Source organism: Cucumis sativus, chromosome 1 (assembly GCF_000004075.3).
Source record: "Cucumis sativus cultivar 9930 chromosome 1, Cucumber_9930_V3, whole genome shotgun sequence".
Taxonomy (NCBI): domain Eukaryota; kingdom Viridiplantae; phylum Streptophyta; class Magnoliopsida; order Cucurbitales; family Cucurbitaceae; genus Cucumis; species Cucumis sativus.
Window position 1 is genome coordinate 19,998,488 of NC_026655.2, and position 22,332 is coordinate 20,020,819.

Sequence of the window (22,332 nt, forward strand, 5' to 3'; positions counted from 1 at the left end):
CTTGAGTACTTTTAGAAATTTTCTATCTATTTTAAATAGGGTCCAAACTAATATTTTATTTATTATTTTCTTTACATACTTTACTTATATTTTATAAATAAATATTCAAAATGTTTCTTTTAAAATTTAGTATTTTCTTTTACTTAAAAAAAAAATTATTTGTTTTAGTGGTAATGACCTAAGCTTAGTATAAAAGTTGGGTCGTTAAATAAACTTTTTTAGACCAAGTTAATCAATCTTCGTTAACTAACATGTCATTCTACTAAAATCTCGTAGTTGCACTCCCTCACCAATAGTATATTTGTGTTAACCATGATAAGTAAGTTAATCTTTCACAAGTTGTTTGTAACCTCGATTGGGTTAAAGTACCGTTTTACTCCCAAAGTCTTATCGATCCACTATTGAATAATTGGTTTAAGGTCCAACATATAAACCAAATCCCTCTCGGGCCAATGAGAGGGTGGGGCCCCTTGTTCAAGACTTGGATTCAGTCCTTAAGAGAACAACCTATCTACTGTCCCTAAAATGGGTAGGAGTGAATTATGTTCCTGCACTCCATGTCCCTAGCTATCCGCTCGATCTTACCCCTGACATGGGAGGCTTATTAGGTCAGTGTTATTTAGCTGTCGTCACCTATGCAGATCTATGGATAATTTTGTGTGAACAGAAGTTCATAGTTAGCCTAGAATTAAGATTAAGTTTTGGATATCTATAAACGAAGTAGTCAGTTTTATTGAAGTCAACGGTGTTATAACCTAAAAGCGACTATTTCATGGTTCTAGTCTTATGTAAACTCTTTACATAGGATGCCCCCACTTTCATGTCTCTACATGAACAATTCAGAATCACATCGTTTGTATTAGCTACAAAGTGGGCTGCATCCATATTGTCTCTAGAATAAGGTGTCCAACTATATTCGTATATACACTATTTATGTTATATATTCGAATTTGAGTCACGTTTATGTTTCTACATAAAGTTCAAGTTTACTCAATAATAGCCTCGGGTTTTTAGTTTATTGGTTTTAAGATTACAGTATCAACAACGACTTTATTGAATAGAATATGATAACAAACTACGAGTTTTATGACATAAATTCTAACACATGAAGTAAAAAACAGCTATCAAACACATTTTCTGTTTCTATTTCATTTTTTGTTTATGTTTTTTTTTTTCAAGAAATAAGAAATAAAAACAGTTATTAAACATGTTCCTGTTTTTTAATATAAAAAAAGCAGAAACAGAAAATGGAGAACTGAAACGTTACCAAACGGACTTATCATCTTAGCTTCCATATTAATTATTTCCAATCCTTAAATCTTGTGTTTAACTAATAAGGAAAAAAATCTAAATAAAATATTCTAAGATTAGGTTGCATGTATAATCCAAAGCTAAAATAACGTTACATGTTGTCCATGTAATCATAAACTATACATATATATCATTCATCAAATTATGAATTTTGTGTCTTAAACTTTAAAATATAGATTAATAATTTTTTTTGAAGTTTCTTATATATTCTCAAAACTAATGGACGTTATTAAATAATATATCATTTAATTTTTAATTATTTAATACATATGGCAATAACCATTAAGTACCTTTTCAAAGTTCACAAACCTTTTAAAACACAAGTTTGAAATTTTAAATCTCCATTGATAATAATGTCGTTTTTGATTTTCTATTTCTATTATTTATATGCATTTCCCCCTAAATTCGATTAAAGTTATCATATTTCTCACGGAAAAAACGATTTTTTTATAAATAGAGTTCAAAGTTTAAAAAGCCTATTAAAACATATGAATCTTATGAACTAAATAAACACATACCTCAAAGTCGAGAGATCAAACTTGTTATTCGACTTTATTAGAATTACAAAGCTAAAATTCTTAAAACAAATGGCTTGACGTGGTGTCTATTTTTCCGAGTTTTACAAATATGTAAAAGTGTAATAGATTTTGAACCTTTAACCTCATAGTTTAGAGAATATGACTTAATCATAGGGCTAAATTTGCTTTGACCAACTTACCATAAAAACCAATTGACGTAGATGACAAAACTACTTAAAATATTTATAAAGTATAACAAAATTTAAAATTTTATCGATGATAGATTTCTATAAGTTTCTATTAATTTCATCGATGGACACTGAATTGATAAAAATCTATTGATATATATCATGTCTACCATCGATAAAATATGATATTTTAATGTATTTTAGTTTATTTTACTATATTTAAAAATAGTCATTGAAATATATAATTAAAAGTTTATCTTAATAAATTGCATCTTAAAACGAATACTTAAATATCATTTGATACCTAATGCTTTACATTTCATTCAATTTTAGATCATATATTTTTGGATTTCTAAATTTCATTAAGAACTTTTAACTTTATTTTTCAACCATTTTAGCATTTACATAATTATTTTAAGCATTTAAAAAAAAATTATATTTCTTTTATTAAAATCATTTCCATGATATCTATTTAATGCATGATATTTCAAGTTTTTTTTTAATTTTTTTTGTTTAGCTCATTTTGGTAATTTTTTTCTATATATTCCTAATTGAAAATGAATCATCTCTCCATTGAGATTGTGTTTGAAATATACTGAAATATATGTTCGTTATATAGTACCATATATTGTACAGGAAATTCAAATATATATATATATATATCAATTACATTGTGTTGCATATTTTAAACCTTTGTTTTCTCCTTCATAACTACAAAAAAGAATTAATTATGTAATTAAATGTATTTAAAAATTAAAAGTAATTACAACATTAAGTGCTACTTTATATACATTATATAATATTCGTAGAATGTAAACATTTTCTCCAATGGAGATTTGCTCACCACACCCATTTGAAACAGGTATCATTTTCCATAATAATACACCTAAGGCACCAGAAGAATTCAAAATACATCAGTAAATCAGGCAGCCATCTTATACCCAAAGAAAAAACTCACTACCATAATAATAATTTTTTAAAAAAAACTCACAATTTTCTATTCTACGAAATTTCATGTTTTGTTTCATTTTGGTTCTTATAATTTACTGCATCAGTTTACAAACTTCTTCACATAGTATACTTTTCTACATCACACCATGACAACTCGACACAAGTCTTGTGCATTGGTCTAAGATTTTGATTTATATGTAATATGAAACAAACATACATGATTATTACTTTAAAGAGTATAGTACTAGTGTAAATGCACGAGTATTTGAATCCAAATAAGAAAGATATATTTCCTTGTTTCTATTGTCCAATTTGCTATTTTAGTATCCATAAAGTTAATAAAAACGTATAGGTAGAGTTAATGAACATACCTTAATGCACCTATCTGCATATCCCACATAAAGTTTGTCTTCCCAACACAATAATGCTGTTATTGTAGAATTTGTAGGGATAGATCCAAGATGTCTACAATCAATCTCGAGCTCGTTGTCGAATAACTCCTACAAATCATTTGTTCCGATAAGTTGGAGAAGAGAAAAGAAGAGAAGAGAAGAGAAGAGAAAAGAAAAGAGAAAGACGTAACAAGTTTCAAATCATTGATGGTACAGAGATGATAATCGTATTCAATCTATGCAAGGATATTTTCCAAATCAACTGTACCTGTACATTTACGGCTTTATCTCGACCCCCCGTGACGAGTTGCTTTCCCAGCATGCTGGTAGCAAAAATGGCACCATCATGCAATTTCATGGTTTTCATAAATACATCGTTCCTCCACACCTGTTGCGAACAAAATCATTGGCTTAGTCCTTCCTCCTGTTAAAGTTCATTATTTATAGTTATGGCAAAGTCATGAATCAGCAGAGCTCGTCCAGAAACTAAAAATACAAATACAGGTTCATGGCAATCAAAATATTCAAAAAATTTCTTAATATCCACAACTCAAATGATCAGCAGTTTTATGAGCAAGAGCACTCTAACCCATTAACTTACTGATAGAACCCGACCTTCTCAGTTTGCAATGGAAAAGGATACAATATAGGAAATACTGTGGCTAATGAAAAATACAGAAGAAAATAAAAAGCTCTCCGTCGAAGACTCCCTCTCTCCCTCAGCTGCCTTCCTATCTCTCAAGGAATAACAGTAGGATTCTTATCACCAAAATTCTCTGCCCTCTCCCTTCCTTCTCATCTCTATTTATATTTGCTCCCTCACTCCCCTGCCATGGTCCCCCTTAGGGGATCGTGCGTCGGCACTCCATTTCCTTGTGGTCCCCACCTGCAGTTGGTTACATAACCAACTCCTCGTCCTTTTTCTCTTTCCTGTTCTTTCTCCTACTATACTGGCGTATGATGGGTGGTCTAACAGTACCTTCCCGGTCCAGTTTCACCTTGTCCTCAAGGTGGAAATCGGGGAAGGATTGCTGAAAGTCGTCATAGCCTTCCCAGGTGGCTTCATGATGCGGTAGGCCTTCCCAATTTATTAAAACCTCCCATTCCCCTGCTTCGTTTTTTCTATAACCATGAGTCTCCTGTGGCACGGCTTTCCACTCGTGGTTGGCAGTCAGAAATGGCAACAGCTCCTTGTTATTCGCACTTTCTCCAAAGGCTTTTTTCAATTGTGACACATGGAACACGGGGTGGATTGTTGCTGCCGCTGGTAGTTCCAGCCGATATGCCACCTGACCAATTCGCTTTACTATCTTATATGGCCCGAAATACTTCGGTGATAGCTTCTCGTTCCTTTTTTTCCGTAAGGACACTTGTCTGTAGGGTCGAATTTTTAGGAACACTTGATCTCCTTCTTCGAATTCGACATGTCTCCTTTTCTTGTCAGCATAACTTTTCATCTTGTCCTGAGCTACGCGTAGGTGTTCCTTCAAAGCTCCCAATGCTACATCTCTTTCCTTCAGTTGCTCATCCAAGGTTGAGTTGGAAGTTTCCCGTTCTCCGTAATATAGCAGGGCTGGTGGGGTCCTCCCGTACACAGCTTGGAATGGTGTCACCCCCAACGATTTTTGGAATGTTGTATTATACCAATACTCAGCCCAGGATAACCATTTCACCCACTCCTTCGGTCTTTCCCCGCAAAAGCATCTTAGATAGATTTCAACTGACCTGTTGACCACCTCTGTCTGTCCGTCTGTCTGAGGATGGTAGGCGGTGCTTCGGTTTAGCTTGGTACCCGCTAATCTAAAAAGTTCTTTCCAAAAGTGACTCAGAAAGATCTTGTCCCTATCAGATACGATTGACTGTGGGAACCCGTGTAGTCTTACCACTTCTTTCACGAATAGTTCAGCTACCATCTTGGCGTCAAAGGGATGTTTAAGGCTGAGGAAGTGCGCATATTTGCTGAAGCGGTCTACCACTACGAATATGACGTTAAACCCCATTGATTTAGGCAATCCTTCGATGAAGTCCATGGTTATATCTTCCCAAACTCTCTTTGGTACCTCGAGAGGAGTCAATAATCCTGCTGGAGATAAGGCTAAGGTTTTATTCCGCTGGCACGTCATGCATTCTTCACAGTATTTGCGTACTTCTGCCTTCATTCCTACCCAAAACAACTCTCCTGTTATCCGTTTATATGTTCTCAGGAATCCTGAATGGCCCCCTAGGACTGAATCATGATAGGTATGCAGAATCGCTGATTTTAATGAGGAGTTCTTTGCGATTACTAACCTTCCTTTGTATTTCAGTATGCCTTGTTGCAGAGTGTAGTTCTTTACCTCCTCCTTCTTCTGAATTCTGTCTATAATATTATTCAGATATTCGTCTTTGTCAACCTCTTCTCGGATTACTTTGATGTCGACCAGAGTGTGAGCGGTCAGTTGGTTAAGATGTGCAGTTGGAGGTATTCGTGATAGGCTATCTGCCGCCTTGTTTTCCAACCCTGGTTTGTACATCACCTCGAAAGAATACCCCAGCAGCTTCGCAATCCATTTCTGATATTGCGGTTGGATGACTCTCTGCTCCAGCAAGAATTTCAGCGATTTCTGGTCTGTTTTAACTATAAACGTCCTCCCAAGTAAATAGGGTCGCCAGCGTTGAACTGCCATTACCACTGCCATTAATTCCCTCTCGTATACTGGTTTGACTCGGTCACGCAGTGCCAATGTATGGCTGTAAAATGCTATTGGTCTTTTACTCTGCATTAGTACCGCCCCAATTCCATAGCCCGACGCATCTGTCTCTACTTCGAAGGGTATACTGAAGTCGGGTAGAGTTAATATGGGTACCGTCATCATGGCTCTTTTAAGCTTCTCAAACGCCTCCTGTGTTTCTTCATCCCATTTGAATGCGCCGAGCTTGAGCAACTGCGTTAGAGGAGCTGCCAAGGATCCATAATGGTGTACAAAACGTCGGTAATAACCGGTCAGTCCCAAGAATCCTCTAACCTCACGAACGTTAGTTGGTACTGGCCACTGCTCGACTGCTCGAATTTTCTCAGGGTCAACTTCTACTCCTCTTCCCGATAATACATGTCCCAAGTATTCTACCTTTGCACTCGCGAAGCAGCATTTCTTCCGGTTGGCAAACAACTTATGCTCCCTTAAAACTTCCAGCACCAGTTCCATGTGTTGGCAGTGTTCCTCTAAGTTCCTGCTATACACTAGTATATCGTCAAAGAAAACCAAGACAAATTTCCTCAGGTAGGATCTGAAGATAGAATTCATTAGTGACTGGAAGGTTGCTGGTGCATTGGTGAGTCCAAACGGCATTACTAAGAACTCGTAATGTCCCTCATGAGTTCTGAAGGCCGTTTTCTCTATATCCCGACTACACATTCTCAGTTGATGATAACCGGCCTTCAGGTCTATTTTGGAAAAGAGGCTGGCACCGTGTAACTCATCAAACAGTTCTTCCACAACAGGGATGGGAAACTTATCTGGAACAGTTATGTTGTTGAGCGCCCGATAATCCACGCAGAATCGCCAGCTTCCGTCTTTTTTTTTTACCAGGAGAACAGGGCTGGAGTAGGGGCTTGTGCTAGGGCGTATAATTCCTGATGCCATCATTTCGTCCACCAGTTTTTCCAATTCTTCTTTCTGTTGGAATGCATACCGATAAGGCCGGACGTTCACCGGGTCTGCTCCACCCCTTATGTGTATCTGGTGTTCGATATTTCTGTTGGGGGGTAGCTCCTTAGGCTCCTCGAAGACGTCCTCATACTGTGTTAGAACTGTCAAGATGCTTTCCAGTTCGGTTTCGTTTTCTGCAGTTTTCATTTGGCATGCCTCCAGTGTTCTGCACTCAATCAGATATCCCGTGTCCGTTTCTACCCAAGATTTAGTGAGGTTTTTTAGACTCACTTGAGTTTTTTGTTAAACTCGGATCTCCTTTTAGTACCACCTTTTTACTGTTATGAAAAAAAGACATGGTTAGGTTCCTCCAATCCATTTCTGTCACTCCCAAGGAGTGTAACCATTGCATTCCCAAGATCAAATCTACTCCTCCGAGTTCCAGTGGTAGGAAATTTTCTACTACTGTCCACCCACTGAGGTTCAGCTCCACTTTTTCACACACTCCCTTGCCTTTGATGGCCGTTCCGGATCCCAGTATTACTCCATAGTTGGCAGTGTCTTTTGTGGTTATCTTCAATGTCTTGACTAGCCGATCAGATATGAAGTTGTGGGTTGCTCCACAGTCGACCAGCACGACCACTTCCTTGTTTTGGATTGTGCCTCTTATCTTCATGGTTCCCGGGTTTGTCAACCCTACTACTGAGTTAATACATAACTCGACTACTTCTCCCGGTTCGTGCTGCAACTCCATGGCCTTCAAGTCTTCTAAATTGTATTCATCTTCCTCAATGATTTCTTCTTCTACATCGTCAGCCCTGACCACAAACATTCGTAACTCGCGAATCTCCCTTGCCTTGCACTTGTGCCCGGAGTAATATTTCTCATCACACTTAAAACAGAGTCCCTTCTCTCTCTTGGCCTGGAATTCCGCGTCCGATAGTCGTCTCGAGGGTCCTTCTTTCCTAACCTCCTTCGCCGGCGACGCTCTCAGTGTAATCGTTCGGATTGGGAAGGCTGCGTTCTCTTTATTCCCTTGTTCCTTTACCCCACCGTATGTCTTGGTTGTAGGATAGCTGCTACTCGAGAATTTGGTTCCCGAATATCCTGGTAAGTTTGCTTCCCTCCTCAGGATCTCCCGTCGTTCTACCATTTGCGCGTATCTCATCATCTCGGCTAATCCCACGGGATTGCAAAATTCGGTTTCTACCTTAATCCACGGTAACAACCCTCCCATGAATGTCTCTTCCACGATCTTCTCCGGGATATCCGATAATGGGGCCACCCATTTATCGAAGAGATTCGTATACTCCTCTACGCTTGACTTCTGTTGGATACGCAAGAACCGGCCATACAAGGAACCTTCGCGGGATGATCGGAATCGGATCAATAATCTCTCCTTTAAGTTTAACCAGCAGGTGAACTTGTCCTCTCTCCTCCTGTGATCGGTACCAGTTGAGTGCAGGTCCTTCGAAGCTGATAGTGGCGACCGTTAGTTTTTCAGAATCCGTGAGTTTGTGTATTTGAAAATACCTCTCTGCGCGGAACAGCCACGAGTCGGGGTCATCTCCATCGAATACAGGCATTTCTACTCTTTTGAATTTGTCTCGATCATTGCCATCCTCTTCGCCGTCTTCCTTCTTTTCTGCCGTCCCTTTTTTTGTTTCTCTATTTGCCGAACTTTCTCCCTCCACCGTTTTTCCCGTCCATGTTTCTTGTACTGACGAGTCGAGACCCTTCCCGCTCGCTAATACCCGTTCCTTGGCCATTGTTTCCATGAAGATCATCACCATCTGGTGAGTTTTCTCCACTTGAGCCTGCAAGTTCTCCATGTTCTGTGACATTACGGTCAGTTTCTCTTCCATCGCCGGAATTTTGTTGAGTTCTTGTTCGTGCGTGTCTCTTCTCTCTTCGCTTCTGGTTTGAACCATGGTTTCCCTTTCGTTTTGGATCGATGGGTGCTCTGATACCAAGTTGATAGAACCCGACCTTCTCAGTTTGCAATGGAAAAGGATACAATATAGGAAATACTGTGGCTAATGAAAAATACAGAAGAAAAATAAAAAGCTCCCCGTCGAAGACTCTCTCTCTCCCCTCGGCTGCCTTCCTATCTCTCAAGGAATAACAGTAGGATTCTTATCACCAAAATTCTCTGCCCTCTCCCTTCCTTCTCGTCTCTATTTATATTTGCTCCCTCACTCCCCTGCCATGGTCCCCCTTAGGGGATCGTGCGTCGGCACTCCATTTCCTTGTGGTCCCCACCTGCAGTTGGTTACATAACCAACTCCTCGTCCTTTTTCTCTTTCCTGTTCTTTCTCCTACTATACTGGCGTATGATGGGTGGTCTAACACTTACGCTTTTTGGTTGATTGATGATTAATACTATACAAGTATAGAAGATCCATGAAGGAGAATGCCCATTAAGTTAGGCTTTTGGGTTGACGTTAAATGTTTAACAAGATTGAAGGATGTGTATGGCTAATGAATGAGATCAGAAGTAAATCTTAAACAGCACGAGTGGTCTTTGAAGAAATTTGAAACCTTTATGGATCCGTTTTCATGAGTTGCAACAAGTATGTTCATTTTAGCAGCCAGACGTAGGACAGAGCCCAAGCTTCCAGATGATTCTTCCCCAAGCACGGCTAACTGACTCCGATTGGCTAGACTCCATAACCGAATGGCTCCATCCCAACTGCCACTGTAAAGAACGCCATTACTTGCCACAAGAGCGGAAACAACTGATTTATGACCATGCATAGAGCCTGATAAGGTGCCATCCTAAAAGGCAAAACTCTCAAATTTCAGTTAAAGGATTCAATCTGGAAAACTTGTATGATCCGCCAATAAACTGTACCCAAGTAGTAGTTACCTTCAATGACCATTCTTTAACCAATTTATCACCTCCACCGGTATAAAGGTACCCATTGCTTGAGTAAGCCAGGGCATGAATACCGTCATAACGCCAATCCTTCTCCTCATACCATTTTTTTAATGGATCTTGCTTGAGAGGAAGAGCAACGCTCCAGACATAAATACCACCTCCAATATCAGCACTCACACATAATGGTTGTTCTTCATCAATATATACCAGATCCATTATGCGATGCTCGTGACCGATAAATGTGTGTACATGAGAGAAGTCCTACAAGAAATGTTCAAATCAATGGTTTAGAACAAATGGAGGGGTAACATTGTCTAGAAACAGGGTACAAATAAATGATCTGATACTAGAAAGAAGAATATATCAGATTCATTCAATTGTCGAGGTAAAAAATCAATAAAGTCCATACTTGCAAAGACCATGCTTGAACAGTCTTATCATATGACGAGCTAAACAGATAATCCCCTACAAAAGAAGAGAGAGGATGCATTTTAAAATAGAAATAACGTCAGGGCACAACTTCATGAAGGTCATTCACAGAGTCCAAAATTTTGAATGTCATCAGTATCAAAGTACTTCCATTCATTACAATATTGAACTTTTTAAAGAACTTTCTGCGAACTGTCAGTTGCCAATAAAACATAAAATTTTGAAATGATCATAGAAAAATATTTGAGACAAAGGCAACATAAAAGATAGAGGAGACTGTATCATCGTACATACCTCCAATTACTAAACCAGTAACGCTATCACGATGGCCTAGCATGTCTCTGGACTTCACCATTCCAACTGATATCCCATCAACAAATTTTTTTGTTGTTTTCTCCTCCGTGATTTGATCCATATCATCTCTATGAGTTTCTATCAATTTGTCGGGAAGTCGAATGAGATCCCCCAGAACCAAGCAATGATCACCAGATTCAGAACCAGATTCATTAACCCCAAGTTTCAAACTGGCCAAAGCATCCAACTCAGAACTAACAATCAGTTCCCTACAGCATCTCAACAGTTCAACAACATGTGGACGATTTTCAGGATCAAAATCTAAAGACCTGCAGAGTGTTTGTTTCAATGATGCATACCCCAAACCAAACTTCGTGTCCAAACAAGAACTAACTTTCTCCACCCAACTGCCATAAAAGGCAGAGCAATCAGAATGACTTTCTTCAACACTCCCCAGTGTCTCTTCAAAGCAGTCCTTCCCAAGAAGAAGACTCAGCAAAACCAAAACCAAAGACCAAATATCACATTTGTTCCCAACCGAACATAGGGTTGTGCTGCATTCAAGCCCAACGTCTTCTTTATTCAATAATTTTAGTAAAACCTCTGGGGGAACAAAAGCCTCTTTCTTTATCAGATTACTAGTAAGCATCCCCAATTCTTTCATATGGAGTTTTGATCCGGAAGAAACAGCTTCAATCACTGTCTCACAAACAGTTCTTCCCATCACCAAAACCCCATTTATATCAACACAAACACTACCAAATACTCCAAGACTAAAACAGGAAAGACTCAGAAAGCCAGTACTTAACCTAAGAGAATGCATAGCTATGATTGCATCACATAACTCGGTGGCAATCACGGCAAAACTAAGTAAGTCATCTTTGTTCAAGCAAACCTTGTTTCTGAAATCAAGTTTCTTTATCCAATTGTTAATCATCTCCAATAAGTTATCATTTCGTCTCTCACATACTAAGTACAAAAATCCATCCTCCAAATTACCCCACAACCCAAAAGTCCTACAAACTCTTCCACCATTCACAAAACCAGCTCTCAAAATCAAACCCAGTTCATTCTTCTCCTCGTCCTTCAACTCATTCAAGCATTTCAGAACCATAGAAGTATAACTAAACTTAAACAAGCAATCATTATTCGAACAAGGCAATGAAACAATTCGAACAAGACTTACAGTCCGGTCTTCACCAACCGTAATTGGGAACGAAGAATCTGAAACAGGACAAATTCTTCCCAGCAACAACTTCTCCACTCCGTCGACACCATCACACCGCTCGATCGAAACGGCGTCGTGGGGCAGAACCCAGTGCTTCCAAGCTCTGTAGAATTCATCAGACCAAAGCCGAGGAAAGAACTCGTGGGTTTGGTTGATGGATCGTTTGACGGATTTCTTCGAAACGAGTTCACCGGCGTTCGGTTCAGGGCAGAGTCTGAGGAGGTCGATGTTTTTGGGGAGAGCCGAAGCGCCTTGAGAAGGGAATTTCACGAGAACGTTGCAGGCGGGGCACCGAATGGTTTCGGGGAATCGCTGAGGGAGATTCTCGAGGCAGGTACCGCAAGCTGAATGGCCGCAAGAGAGAACACGAGGAACTATGGACTCGCCGTCGTAAGTTTGTAGGCAAACTGGGCACTCGGGAAACTCCATTTGTGTACTTTCGACCTTAGTCGTCGGCCAAATGGGGCAAATGGGTTATACGCGTTGAAGTTGGAGATTAGTTCGGAATATTCACAGAAATTTGATCGATATATCCAATTCCTAAAATGGCCCCTCGAGTGAAATCGTTAAAATTCAGAGAAAAACGACTTTTTCTTCGTATGCATTTCATCAAAGAGATAATAAGAGTAGAGAGATTCACAAAAATGGCGATAGAAACAGAGAACTTTCAAATACAATTTTCTTGAACATTTTGGGTTAATCGTGTTACATTTTAATGTACAAACAAATTGTTGTATTCATGAGTGTAAAAGCAACAATGTACAATATGAGATCTCAACCCAGAAACTTAAGGAGGGAGAGAGAATTTGCAATGGAATTGCACAAGCAGCAACACATTATTTTGGGGTTGCAAACAAATTTGAACTGAAATGAATATAACAAAAGAAAAAAATTTTCTACAACAAACATAAGCTGAAGGTTTTGGAGTTGGTTGATTCATATGCTGCTTGCAGATCGCGATGAAAGGCTCCGGCTACTGGAGAGATGGTCTCTTCTTATCTTGGCATCAGGATCCTGAAAACATCTCAACGTTGGGAGCTGCATGAATTTTATTTAAATGGTAGACAAAAGTTAATGTCTTGTTTGAACATATCAGTGCTTGAAAATGAAGAAGTGAAAGAGATGATGAACCTTCCAACGCCTTCTATGGCTAAGACTGTGATGAATTGTTTCCAACCTTGTGATTATCTGTCTAAAAGTTGGTCTCTTTGATGGCCTCTCATCCCAGCAAGCTTCAATCAACCTGACCAGAAATGTCGGTTCGTTAGTACGAAAAATCATCCATACCACTCTCTCGTTTAATAGAGATGAGAGAGAAGCAGCCGAGCTTACTCTTTAATTCCATGGGCGTAGCATTTAGCTGGAGCTTTGAAAGGAGGGCGCATTCCGGCTGCATACCCTTTACAAATGGCATTTTCTTTTTTGTTTGAAAATGGTGGTTGTCCTTCGATCATCTATTTTATTATAGTGCATTATTAGTATTAAAATCAAGTTAAGGCATTGGTTCATTCACAGGTTGATATGATTGTAAAGAACCAAACCTCTTGTAGAATTAAAGCAAAGGAGAAGACGTCTACTTTGGTGTCGTATCCATTATTTTTGAAAACTTCTGGAGCGACGTATCGGCCTATAATGACAAATAGCTTGATTGAGAATGTATTCACGACTTTATGTGATGAAGAGAATAAGTTTATGGATTAATCAGAGGAAATTCTTACAAGCAGTGTCTTGACATGTTAAAGGTTTATCCTCCTTGACTGTGAGCAACTTGCTAACTCCAAAGTCTGCAACTTTCAGGTTCCCAGTGTCATCTCGCAATATATTTCTATAATCAAACAACGAAACATCTTTAGGAATTTCAAAGAAATTAGAGTAGATGCCATTGCTGAAGAGGAATCAACTCTTACGATGGCTCAAGATCACGGTGGATGATCGGTGCAGGTTTATTTTCGTGCAAATAGTTCATTCCCCTGGACAAAATTTCAGGAAATAAAACACATAAGATGCAATGGAAGATGGACATTTTATCTAAAAAGTTTAAGGGAGCAGTGTATAATGAATACCTAGCAATGTCAAGGGCAAATTTCACAGCTACAATTGGTTTTAGTGGTCCTTTTTTGTGTAAAAGTTGACAAAGATCTCCCTGCAGCACCAATTACAATAACATGAGGGGAAATGGACATTGGGTTTATCGATAGTTCTCATTTTCAGATCCATTGAAGAAGTTTAAAATGAATTGGAGAAAAACCTTAGGCAAATATTCAGTGACAATCATCATGGGACTACTTTGAGTGACGGCACCAAGAAATTGAACCACGTTAGGATGCCGAATCTTCTGAAGCAATGCAAGCTCATCTCTGAAGGCGTTCCTGAAACCCCCAAATGGATGAAAAAGAAAAAAAGAAAAAGGTGATTTCAGTCAAGAAATTAATGATAACCACCTAATAACTACAGATACTTTAAGTTTTTAACTAGACAATATGATATTAAACTTGTATCAAACACTTGTTACTAATAGATGTATTAGACGCTAGTTGTACAAAATCAAAATCAGGTTCAACATTTATTAGACATACATCAAAATAATCTTTTAAGCACATGAATGCATAAATACATTAACTTTGAGTTTACTTCTTGCATATAAATGATACATAATTTAATAAACATGAACTTATTGTGTCTATGTCCTAGATGTCAACAAAAAATGACATGTTGTCTCCATATCGTGTCATACTGTGTGTCTCATATCTATATCCTCCTTAATTGAATGTATATTTTCTAGAACTTGGTTACTTACACTTTATCCTCCTCTGAAATCACATCCTCAGGAAGCTCTTTGACTGCAACTTGGATTCCGCGCCATGATGCAAGATGGAAGGTTCCCTGGAAAGAAATTTTAGATTAAGATCAACATTCAACAGTAAAAAAGTAAAACCAACCAAATATTAGGAAAAAATAAGAAAAGCAGGGTGGAAGAAAAAGTGTTAAGTACCTTGGTCAAGTTGACACTGTTTGTGAAGTCAAATTCTTTAGGATCAATTTCATATTCTGGGACTTCACGAGCATGTTTGACATGCATGGGAGCCATCTGAATTTTCCAGCATTGTGAACAAAATAAAATAGAACGTAATGAAACCATGATTAGTGAACATAATCCAACACTTTGCAATTGTAGAAACGAAAAATTCAAAAAAAAAAAAAAAAAAAAGAACGAAAGAGAGAAAGACATTGTAGGTACCAGATGTTTTGCGCCCCTTTTTTCCAGCAATTTGATAACTTCATGGTTTTTGTAGAATATAGCATCTGCAAGAGGCTGTTATTCCAAACTTAGATTATTCTTCCGCCATTAGTCCACAGAAAACAGGTTGAAAATTTCTTCTCAAAAAGAGTAAACATGAAATTATGTATGGTGACGAAGATTCATTGACCACACAGATGGACAAATTTTTGTAATAAAGTTAACAAAATTAAGTATAATCAAAACCCAAATCATATTTAAATATGAACATTATACCATAAAACAAACAAACAAATAGAAAAAAGAAACCTCAACTTTCTTCTTTTCGTCTCAAAAAGTTAATAAAACTTTTACCACTCATTAATAGGTCCTATAACTTTAATTTTATCTTTAGTAGCTCTACAAATATTTAATATTGTGTTCAACTTCTATTTGACCTATCTTACAATGTTTTCAAACTCATTTACTAGACCAGAAAAAAATCAAAAGTTTAGTTCTACTAAGAAACCTCAACTCCTATTTAAGAATCAAACCCCAAACGTTAAAGTTCAAATACAAAATAATTTTATGCTTACTGAGATATGTTCATGCAAAATTTAATTTTGTACTAATACAAAATGTTAGTTTTAAAGGTTTTTAAAACCTCTTTTGCTTACTTGTTATCTAAGTTTGTGGTAAAAATAAATAAAGTAAAGAGACTTTTTTTTTGTTTTTTTCTGGAGGGTCATTTTCAGAAATAATAGTCTAAACATAATCCGAATAATATTCTTCTGGAAAAAAATAAATTAATCCGAACAATATTCCTTTAACTGAATTAATTTTTCCTTTTTAAAAAATGGAAATTTCCCTTTCGAAATAACGGACCCACCCATTTCCTGCGTACAAAATTCCCGTATGTTTTCGACGTTTTGTTTGTTTCTTTTTTTCTTTTTCTTTCTTTCTCAAATACTTTTCATGAAATGATAATTTATTTCTACCATTATAATTATTTACAGATACTGAATTCAAAGTAATCAAAAGAAATATCCAATAAATTTATCAAGAACATTTTATAGTTAAATTTTCATAATTTCCAGAAATTTTATTATTCTTCGTAAAAATATCATTGATTGTTGACCTCTTCATTTGTATTCGTCATTTAGATAAAAACCAAATGCTTCTATCCATTAAAACGTATTTTCCAATTTCCAAGACCGACAAAAAAAAAATTAAAAGTATCTAAATATATATAATATATTAAAAAATTAAAAAAATTAAAAAATTAAAAAAGAAAGTAAACGCGGGCCGGAAAAGAAAATGCAGAAAGCGGCAAATTACCGTACTGCCCCAGCGATCTTTGGGGTCAATTTCAGCGCCACGGCGGAGCAGTAAATCGACGATCTCGTTGCAGCCTTGACAAGCAGCAATATGAAGCGCCGTCCGATTATCAATATCGTGAAAATTAACATCAATTCCTGAATCTAAAAGCTCCTTAATCCCTTCCAAATCGCCTTCATTCGCCAAATACATCAATCGCACCCCTGGATCGATCTCCTCACCGTCTTCCGCCAACTCCGCCTCCTCCGGCTGGCGATCCGGCGCCATCGACGATTGCTTCCCTAACAAAAACCTCACCCCGTTGTTGTTACTGTTATTCGTCTCCATTTGTTTCTAAAACCCTAAGTAAGAAGCAGTTCTCTGCTTTCCGACGAATCTCCGGCAATGAAAAACAATATTTTCGGTCAACTAAATTTAGAAAAATGAGTTGGAGTATCACAATTTTACAGCTAGGTTTTGGGAGTGAAATGAATGGAAGAATTCCCGGTGAGAACAAGAACTCGTTTTTTGTGTCGTTTCAACTTTCAGCAGCTTTTTGAAGCAGTTACGATTCCCCTTTATAGTGGGAAAAAGAAGATGAAGTCTCTTTTTCTCGTCGGTACGGCGTAGTATAGTAATTACGTCATTAAGTTCTTCTAAAATACGCTTCCCTTTAATTTCGCCGTCCTTACTTAACGGCTTCCGTAACTTTCGTCACTTTGCGTGACGGCTGGATGACGACGAACTTGTTCTTTTACGCGGATGGGTGTTCTTTTCGTGTGGGGAGTGATTATTGATTAAGATTATGAATGCAATCTACACCGTTGATTTGGTTAATTTTTTTGATTTGAATATTACCTACGGTTTGGATTAAATGGTATAGTGGATGTGGCGCGGGCGAGATAACCGATGTTGTATGAATACGTCGTCGTGTTGGGGTGAGTAGATGCCAACTTGGCGGTGACGTATTGAGTGGAGCCCATGGCTGAGGTGGATTTGGGAAAACGAAAATATCACACTGCTGGAACATTCCAACTATATGATATAAAAATTTATTTGATTAATAAATGAAGCCTTTTTTTTTGGTTATTTATGGTATAATGTAATCTTTGATGTAAATGTGTAGGATAAGACTAAGTCTATTTCAATCCCATTTTTTCTATCATCGATTTAATTTAAGGATTATCTATTAAAATAATGGAATTTAATGGTTTTCAAAATGTTATATTTTTAGAAAAATTTTAAATCAATCAAACTTTGAGTTTTTGCTTAATACTTCTTCTTTTTATTCTTAATCAATTAATTAAAAATTCTTATGATGGGGATCTTTTAATTGAAATTAATTTAGTTATAATCAATTGTACTTTTATTAGATCAAGTAATACACATGACTAAAGCAGTAATAATGAGTAGAAATGTAAAGTCTTAAATAGAAATTATAGCAAAATTTAATTAGGATGTTAAGTGACTAAATTAAAAATACAACTCATGCAAGATGTTGAAAGCTAAAGAAAAATGTAAAACTAGAATTTTAAAAAGTAAAAGGAAAGTAACGAAACAAAGAAATTGTGTCTTTCAAAATATGTTATTTGTTATGTTGGTGTCAAACCCGTAAGGGTAATGCAAATGAGAAATGGGTGAATTTGAATTTATAGAAAAGAGTGAAGAGGATTGAAAAGAAATAGAGATGGAATTGAGAAAGAGAGGATGAATGAGAGGGGGGAATGAATTGATGAACTGTGTTAGCGATTTGTATAATAGAAAAGAAAAGGGTTGGTCAAAATAGGGCAATTGTTAAGCAATGATTTGCAAGTTGTGATGGGTAGATGGGAAATTCACATGAATTATGGCCGCCTTTTTCTCTTTTATTGTTTAATTTTATCCATTCATATATTCATATATTCATAATATTCATAATATTCATACATTCAATATTAATATTACAAATACAATGTTTTCCCCTGATCATCATATCAGCCGCGTGAAAAATGACATCTAACACATATTCAAACTATTATCTTTCTTACAAATAAATTAGTTAGCCACCAAAATTTCCTTTTTTCAACGGCAATTCTCATTTTTCTTCCTCCTTTCTTATGAATGGAGGTTTGATTTATAGTTTCTCATCTGATATTAAATATTTAAATAATTGATTGTGGAGTAATGTATAGGGTTGATATTGTACACCATTAGTTGAAAAGGGTATGTGAGAATCTGAAATAGTATACTATTTGTACATTGGGTTATATATAATAAAACTTTTTTATTGATTAGGTTGAAAATAATATTCCGTAAATATAATATAAGATGTTCCCACTACTTGACATTACTCTTTTGGATAAAACAAAGCTTAGAGATGAGAATGATTCAAAGCCAAACTCATTTATCTTTCTCAATTAATTTTATGCTTTACTTTTTCAAATTAATTACATATATAATGTCTTCACACTTTAAACAACCGATTATTGCTGGCGGATTTTTTTATTATATTATTATTGTAAATTAATTGATCCAACAATAATTCTTAAACGTGATTAAAACTATTTCTTGTTTTTTCTTCTAGTATTCATTAAATAATATGTTTATATGGAAACTAAACCATATGAATAATAGTGAGAGGAAATAATTAACTTTAAGACAAAACACATTAAAATAATTACATTTTGCTGATCATATAATCTAATTTGACGCTTTATACAAGCCAATCTAAAATGTTACAAATAAAATAATGGGTTCAAAATTTGTTATCAGTTTGAACTTGAATGCAATTTAAAGTACTCTATTACAGTGTTTTGAAAAACTTAATTAATACCTATTTTAATATGTTTCAGAGGTTTCTTTACTGTGATTATATTATGGAAAGATTATTTAGAATTGGTTTAGATATCTTTGTAACTCACTATACTTTATAATTGTTCAAAAATGATTTCTCTGTAAAGGAAATCCTATACCTATACGTACGTTTATATTACTATACCACTACTTCATTATCTCTCTATTTGATTCTAAACCTCTACTTAATTAAGAAAACCTCTCATTTTACATGGCTGATCCACTCTCCCCTCTATCTTTTTAGAAATTTAATTAGTTGTACACATTTTTTCATTTCAAACATCTTACTCAAATGTTTCTTTTCCTTCTTCAACATTATATTATTTAATATCTCTGTCATGATATCATCTCTCTTTCCTTTTTTTTTTTATTTTGTTAAAAACTGTCCTCTTTTTTTTTTTATACCGTACTTAATGAGTGATGGGGTTTCCAATGGAAGTTTTATACCGTACTTAATGCTCCAATCACGAACAAATTTAGTTAACTAATTTATTAACTAATATTACAAATTAAATGGATAATATGTTTTCATTTCCGTCCCTAAGTATATTTCAAAAGTTTTAAAATATATTTTTTTTTCTAATGTCACCTAAAATTAATTTCACTTCATATTTCTTTCTTAATTTAATTAAAATTGTAACATGAGTGAAACCTATCAAAATTACATATTTCTTTAATAATATTAATTAATATAGAAGTACATCTATCGAGCTGCCATGTCAAAACTTGTAGTACATTTTGGCCATCTCATCCCACTTCGGGTATTTGTGGGTTAACCCAAAGCCCTGATATCTCATGAGCATGAGAGTGTTAAAGCTTTTGCTCTTCCGCATATATAACACATTGAATATACTCTATTCATCATGTCTCTATTTTCTTGATCATTTAGCAATGGTACAAGTATGAGAAATACACTTAGAAAAAGAATCGATAGAATAATATTATAATAATATATTTTCAAATTCTTTATTAAATTTCCAATTATAATAAATTAATTAGTTTAAACTCAAACAAGTGTTCCAGTTTAAAAATCCATAATTAAGATTTAGATTAACATCAAAATTGACCTTATATTAATCTTGTTTAGGTAACCTAACAGTTTGAGCATTAAACTTTAAATCTCATTATTACCCTAAACTTCTTAAACGATTGATACCAATTTTATTATTATTATTTCAATTTTTGTTAATTCATGCAAAACATACATGAACCCATTAATTTCTATAAGAAAGTTGAAGGTGTTTAAAGATTAAAATTAATTAAGATTCCAATTGGTATCCAAGTTTGAAGTGGGAGCTGATGTAATTAGAAATTTAAGGCCGTCAGTTAACCATTTTATTTTTCATTTTTAAAATCATTTCAACTACTATTTTCTTTTTCTTTTTAATCTACTATTTATCCCTATTTTAAGGTATGGAAGTCAGTTTTTCAAAACTACTTTTACAAATGGTTGTAGTTAAAAGTGTAGCTTAAATTTAAAAAAAGAAAAAAGAAAAAACATCAAATAGTCAAAATGATTACTAAATAGAATCTCGACGAGTTAAAATTGATAAGAAAAAACATCAAATAGTCAAAATGATTACTAAATAGAATCTCGAGTTAAAATTGATAGGAACCAATAAAGCGAGCATTAGAGTCATCAAAATTGTAGATGGAGGCCTCGAGAAAGTCTTGGTTGGGTCGATAGATGTAGTGATGAGTCTAGATCTGGAGAATTAGGCCATGACTATATAAAGTGATATTGTTGCACCTCGTCTTATGTGGCATGGTATAATTTTATAACATGTTTATTTATGGAGAGATTATGTCGACTTATTAAATACAAAACGATAATAAAACATATAATTCTTTTAAATATGTAATAAAGATCATGACATTAACATATCTTATCATGTTTGATCATCTATCCTAAGATGTCAACATATGCGATAAGATGTTCTAACATTTCGCATAGCTATCTCACATAGCTCATGTTATCGCATAGTCATAATTCATAGTTAAAAGCTAAAATATCATAAACTTTCAAGTTTTCATTCGCATAACGTTTGAAACATAACTATTGCATATCATTACATAAAAAATTAGCGTTTAAAACATAGCTATATCGCACAGAGGTCTTCTCACTTAATTTTATCTTTTTCTTTTTACTGTAGGGTGAAAGTGCAAATATGTTGACTCATTTGCTTCAATGGTTTTAGTGACTGCAACAATTGAGCCCCTTTGTCCACCACCTGCTGCATCGCCATCATCGCCTTTCCCAGCGGCTGAGGAGCCTCCCCTCCGCCTTCGCTGCTATCGGAGTCGGTTTCTCGTTGCTTGATGCCATTAATTTCTTCCAAATGGAGAAACAAAATGTTGAAATTAGTTTTTCAATTCTCAATAGTTGTTGATAAGAATTGGGTGGCGACTGCCACGTCAACACGTACTTAAAGCTGACATGGCTTGCTTTGACGAAGTAGAGCCACTTAGGATGTCACGTGCATCATTGGGGATAAATATATAATTATCAACGGTTGTCATTTCTTGATTTTTTTTAATAATGTTATTTTTAAAAAATATTGTAAAAAATAGGGTAATGAGTAATTTATTGAATGAAATTATACATTCAAATTCTTAATAGTAACAACTGACCTGTATGCTAAAGAAGAAAAAGTGGCTTAGATTTTATTTTTATTTGAGAGATGCTAGATGTGGGAGATGGACACCATCATTATCATTGCATGACAAATTTGGACAGCAAAGAATAATCTCCTACTCCAACGGATATTGATTGATGTTAAGGATTGGTTGTTGCTTCCACTACTTCATCCCCCCCTCCAAGATCCTACTAAAACTTCAATTTGGATGTGGAAGACTAATAGACATGAATTAAATTTGGAACACAATTCCAAGAATTAGGAACTAAAACTATATTAAATAAGAAGCTCATGAAAAATTGAAAACAAAACCACCTTCCAAAGCACTTTATTACACGCAAATGCAATCTTCCAAAACTCCAAACTTAAAAGCCCCTTCTTCTTCTTCTTCTTCCAAAACTCTTTCACTTCTCCATACTCAGTTACGGGTTCCCAAACGATCCTTTCTTTTTCTCCATTCACATTCCTCTATTTTCATCCACTTTGCTTTCCTATAAATACAAACCACT

The 22,332-nt window shown here is 35.7% G+C and overlaps 3 protein-coding genes across 5 annotated transcripts; all 3 read right to left on the reverse strand.

Annotated features, from left to right (window-relative positions):
- Window positions 1-2,645: 2,645 nt before the first annotated feature.
- Window positions 2,646-12,442, reverse strand: LOC101212974. Of its 3 annotated transcripts, XM_011659231.2 has the most exons (7): window positions 10,594-12,442; window positions 10,280-10,335; window positions 9,859-10,131; window positions 9,531-9,767; window positions 3,629-3,748; window positions 3,340-3,468; window positions 2,646-2,903 (listed from the first exon to the last, which is right to left on the reverse strand). In XM_011659231.2, the coding sequence occupies exons 1-7, from the start codon at window positions 12,248-12,250 to the stop codon at window positions 2,883-2,885; spliced, it is 2,493 nt and encodes an 830-aa protein (XP_011657533.1). In that variant the 5' UTR covers window positions 12,251-12,442; the 3' UTR covers window positions 2,646-2,882. The 3 variants fall into 3 exon arrangements, with proteins under 3 accessions (XP_011657533.1, XP_031744172.1, XP_031744174.1); XM_031888312.1 differs by lacking the exon at window positions 9,531-9,767 and having other exon boundaries at window positions 10,594-12,313; XM_031888314.1 differs by lacking the exons at window positions 2,646-2,903; window positions 3,340-3,468 and having other exon boundaries at window positions 3,654-3,784; window positions 10,594-12,313.
- A 44-nt stretch (window positions 12,443-12,486) lies between these two features.
- LOC101205123 (integrin-linked protein kinase 1) lies at window positions 12,487-16,918 on the reverse strand. Its single transcript, XM_004147344.3, has 12 exons — window positions 16,377-16,918; window positions 15,060-15,134; window positions 14,814-14,909; window positions 14,619-14,704; window positions 14,070-14,190; window positions 13,885-13,964; window positions 13,729-13,791; window positions 13,540-13,646; window positions 13,363-13,448; window positions 13,154-13,275; window positions 12,953-13,064; window positions 12,487-12,859 (listed from the first exon to the last, which is right to left on the reverse strand). Exons 1-12 carry the CDS (start codon window positions 16,701-16,703, stop codon window positions 12,758-12,760), a joined length of 1,377 nt encoding a protein of 458 aa, XP_004147392.1. The 5' UTR covers window positions 16,704-16,918; the 3' UTR covers window positions 12,487-12,757.
- A 3,016-nt stretch (window positions 16,919-19,934) lies between these two features.
- On the reverse strand, window positions 19,935-22,123 carry LOC105434497 (oil body-associated protein 2A). The gene is given in 3 exon segments (XM_011650200.2): window positions 19,935-20,009; window positions 21,231-21,243; window positions 21,336-22,123. Coding segments are annotated over 3 exon segments (189 nt in total). The 5' UTR covers window positions 21,437-22,123.
- Between the last annotated feature and the right edge of the window lie 209 nt (window positions 22,124-22,332).

Bases quoted from the DNA above. Each gene is read 5' to 3' on its own strand.
- LOC101212974 (XM_011659231.2), bottom strand. From the start codon at position 12,250: ATGGAGTTTCCCGAGTGCCCAGTTTGCCTACAAACTTACGACGGCGAG. The intron at 10,132-10,279 runs GTATGGACTTTA...CATTTCTTGTAG, and splicing joins TTCAAGCATGGTCTTTGCAA to GACTTCTCTCATGTACACAC. The intron at 3,749-9,530 runs GTTTCAAATTTC...TGTTCGCAACAG, and splicing joins ATGAAAACGGATCCATAAAG to GTGTGGAGGAACGATGTATT.
- LOC101205123 (XM_004147344.3), bottom strand. From the start codon at position 16,703: ATGGAGACGAATAACAGTAACAACAACGGGGTGAGGTTTTTGTTAGGG. The intron at 14,191-14,618 runs GTAAGTAACCAA...TGGGGGTTTCAG, and splicing joins ATTTCAGAGGAGGATAAAGT to GAACGCCTTCAGAGATGAGC. The intron at 13,965-14,069 runs GTTTTTCTCCAA...TTGGTGCTGCAG, and splicing joins TCACTGAATATTTGCCTAAG to GGAGATCTTTGTCAACTTTT.